A 3,194-nucleotide genomic window follows, 5' to 3' on the forward strand; every position below is an offset into this window, starting at 1 on the left:
GCGGGCGACGTGGTGGGGGCCTGCTGCAGCGTGCTGTCCATGGTCTGCGCCGACCCTGTCTACAAAGTGTACGTTGCGGCTTTAGTAAGTAGCTTCCCTCCCTAACCACGTGTCGTGGGCGGTGGCTGGTGCTCGATGGTTTCTAGTCGCGTTTTTAAGACCCAGTAACACGTCACCTAATTTAACTCGGGAAAATCCACATTTTGTTTTCATTCCGTAATCCCGGGAAATTGCCATTTCCATTTCACCCTCCATCGGGTTCCACTGTTTAACCGGGTGGGGCTTCCTCGCAGACTGCTCACTCTCCCCTCCAGAGCAACCTGTCTCGCTGTCCACATCTTTACATTTTCCTTACTTCCCACGACCCAGCTCACAGGACTTGTGGGGTGCTAGCAGTGACCGGTGACGGGTAAATGCGTCTGAGTAGCCATTGAGGGGACGGACTTAGTGAGCACTGTGGACACAGGGGTGTTCTCACAGACGAGGTCCCGTGACCTAGACCACAGCCGCGTTGTTTTCCTGGCTCACGCCGTGGGAAGCTGTCTCCGTGCGTGGATCTGTGGAGGCTGGTCTGACCTTCCCCCTCTGAGTGGAGAGCAGGGTGGGTGCAGGTTCTCGGCCTCTGCACCATGGAGCCACGCAGCTCTTCGTGGGAGGCAGGGCTGTCCCGGGCGGGTAGGATGCTCAGCCGCACCCCTGGCCTCCACCCACGGTCCCGGGAGCACCCTCTCCTCCCAATCGGGTCTGCTGAAGTCCTGAGGTCACGATGCAGAACTTGCGGTAGAAGAAGTCCTACCCGGTTTGGTTTGAAAACTCATTATTTTTCCTGCTCCCACTTGCAGTCTCTTCCTGACCCTCCTAAACTGCTGTGCCTAAGGCAGCGGTTCTCAACTTGTGGGTCACGACCCCTTTGGGGTCGAACGACCCTTTCACAGGGGTCGCCTAAGACCATCGGAAAACACATATATAATTACATACTGTTTTTGTGATTCATCACTATGCTTTAATGATGTTCAATTTGTAACAATGAAATTGGGGGTCACCACAACATGAGGAACTGTATTAAAGGGTTGCGGCGTTAGGAAGGTTGAGAACCACTGGCCTAAGGCATCTTCTGGTTGAGTGGTGCCCGCAGTGGTTCTGAACCTGCATTTGGGGCCAGAATTGAGTGACCTCATGCGTTAGTGTCCACATAGGACACTTGAATGAGCAGGTTCCTCCTGCTTTGGCCGCGGGAGCTCCATCAGGGCAGCTCCTATCCTTTTTTTTTTTTTAATCTGTTTTTGACTTTTTGAAACTAATCAGACTTGAAAAAGGTGCAGAAACAGCTCAGAGTTCCTTCCTAGCCACCCATTGGCCTTTCGGTCGTTATTCTGTGTGGTCGTCTATTCCTGTCACTGCTTGTTGTGCTTCTCACGTTGCCTGAGGAGCTCGGTGTTGCTGATGTTTCTTATACGTAGTTGCACTGACCCTCCGTTCCGTCCTCAGAAAACCCTGCGGGCCATGCTCGTGTACACGCCCTGCCACAGCCTGGCCGAGCGGATCAAGCTGCAGAGGCTCCTGCGGCCGGTCGTGGACACCATCCTGGTCAAGTGTGCAGACGCCAACAGGTAAGGCCGCCCGATGGGCCAGTCTCGCGGGGGGTCGGATGCATGTGACTCGGTGAGGCTGTGGGGTCCCCTGTAGAGATATCCCCGTCTGAAGTCCCGCTGGTAAGGACGCCAGCTGTGTACATACCACAGGTGTGACCGCATCTTAGGGAGGAGTCCACAGCATAGGGACCAATGAAATCACTGCACCTGCTTCGCCTTGTTTTCAGGACCCCACAAAAGCCCTTTCTGTGTAATGAACTTTTACTCTAATTATGTCAAACGACCCCACCCCCAGTCCCATCTATCCCTGCATCATCCTTGAACATCGACACGGGACGACAACAGCCCTAATGGGGCAGAGACCCACGAGGAGGGAGGTGGGGACGGCCCAGGTGAGCGCGGCTGTGCTGGTCAGACTCGGTTCCTTCCCGTCGAGTGGGGAGCCCTCGCTGAGCAGCACGGCTAGGGAGCAGGTGTTGAGCGGCCCGTCTCCGTGTCCCCCAGACCTCCACGGTGAGAGCATTGGCTGTCCCGAGTCCCCGTCCGTAGAGGTCTCGGAACCAGGTGCTGGCTCCGGCCTCCCGCCCGCCGCCCCTGCTCACAGCTGCTGCTCAGGGCCAGACGGCACGTGTGCAGGGTGTTCTCGTTGCTCAGAACACACGTCTGAGAGCCGGGGCGAGCGGCAGCTTGTCAAGCGCATAGGAGACCATGTCGTCGTCAGCAGTGGGACAGGCGTTGTTCTGAGACTCTGGCTTCTGTGGCCTGTGTGCTGCTGCCCGCTTTCTGCCTTCTCACAGTCCGGTGCCTGCCTGGCCGCTTGAATGAACCTCATAAGAAACACTGGGAGGAGCTTCAGTTTTGTTTTAACCAGACGTGAGCGTGAGAACACGCCCTTTACCGTACCTGCTGGCTGCTCCGGCGGCTCTGCGGTCAGCACGGGAGGCCCTGGGGCTGACACGGAGTGGGGTGAACGGCGTTCGCGTGTTACGTACAACGACGGGAACGCAGGCTCTGAGGTGGAGGGCACGGTCCTGGGAGCCTCCCTTCTCCCGAGGCCTGGCCCTCCTGCTCCCTCCGCGTGTCTCACCCAAGCCCGTCTGCCGCCTGTCGTTGCAGCCGCACCAGCCAGCTGTCCGTGTCCACGCTGCTGGAGCTGTGCAGAGGCCAGGCGGGGGAGCTGGCGGTCGGCAGAGAAATACTGAAAGCTGGTAATGACTCTTCACTTCAACTCGGCGCGGCTGGCGTGGTCCTTAGCGAGCTGTCTAATCCCCCCCTGTGGGCAGTCACGGGATTTCCAAGTGATGGTGGAGCTCGACCCCATCAGCTCCCGTTAGAAACAGGACCTGAATCCAGGAGAGGAGTTCGTAAACGAACACAGCCCAGGCACTTGTGCCGTTCGGTCACGTTTGTTTCTATGTTAACGTCCCTGTTCCAGTTTCTTACTCTCACCTTCCTCTGCAGGCTCCATTGGGATTGGGGGCGTGGATTACGTCCTCAGTTGTATTCTTGGGAACCAGATGGAGTCCAACAACTGGCAGGAGCTGCTGGGCCGCCTCTGCCTGGTGGACCGGCTGCTGCTGGAGTTCCCCGCCGAGTTCTACC

At 57.5% G+C, this 3,194-nt stretch overlaps 1 protein-coding gene across 1 annotated transcript in view; it reads left to right on the top strand.

Annotated features, from left to right (window-relative positions):
* MAP3K1 (mitogen-activated protein kinase kinase kinase 1, E3 ubiquitin protein ligase) overlaps positions 1 to 3,194 on the top strand; it is a 31,401-nt gene that overhangs the window by 15,356 nt on the left and 12,851 nt on the right. The window contains exons 15-18 of the mRNA XM_014546038.1: positions 1 to 84; positions 1,489 to 1,610; positions 2,709 to 2,800; positions 3,054 to 3,193. Coding sequence (XP_014401524.1) covers positions 1 to 84; positions 1,489 to 1,610; positions 2,709 to 2,800; positions 3,054 to 3,193 — 438 coding nt within the window. The remainder of the gene's footprint in view (positions 85 to 1,488; positions 1,611 to 2,708; positions 2,801 to 3,053; position 3,194) is intronic.

Source organism: Myotis brandtii, unplaced genomic scaffold (assembly GCF_000412655.1).
Source record: "Myotis brandtii unplaced genomic scaffold, ASM41265v1 scaffold426, whole genome shotgun sequence".
In the NCBI taxonomy this organism is placed as follows: Eukaryota; Metazoa; Chordata; class Mammalia; order Chiroptera; family Vespertilionidae; genus Myotis; species Myotis brandtii.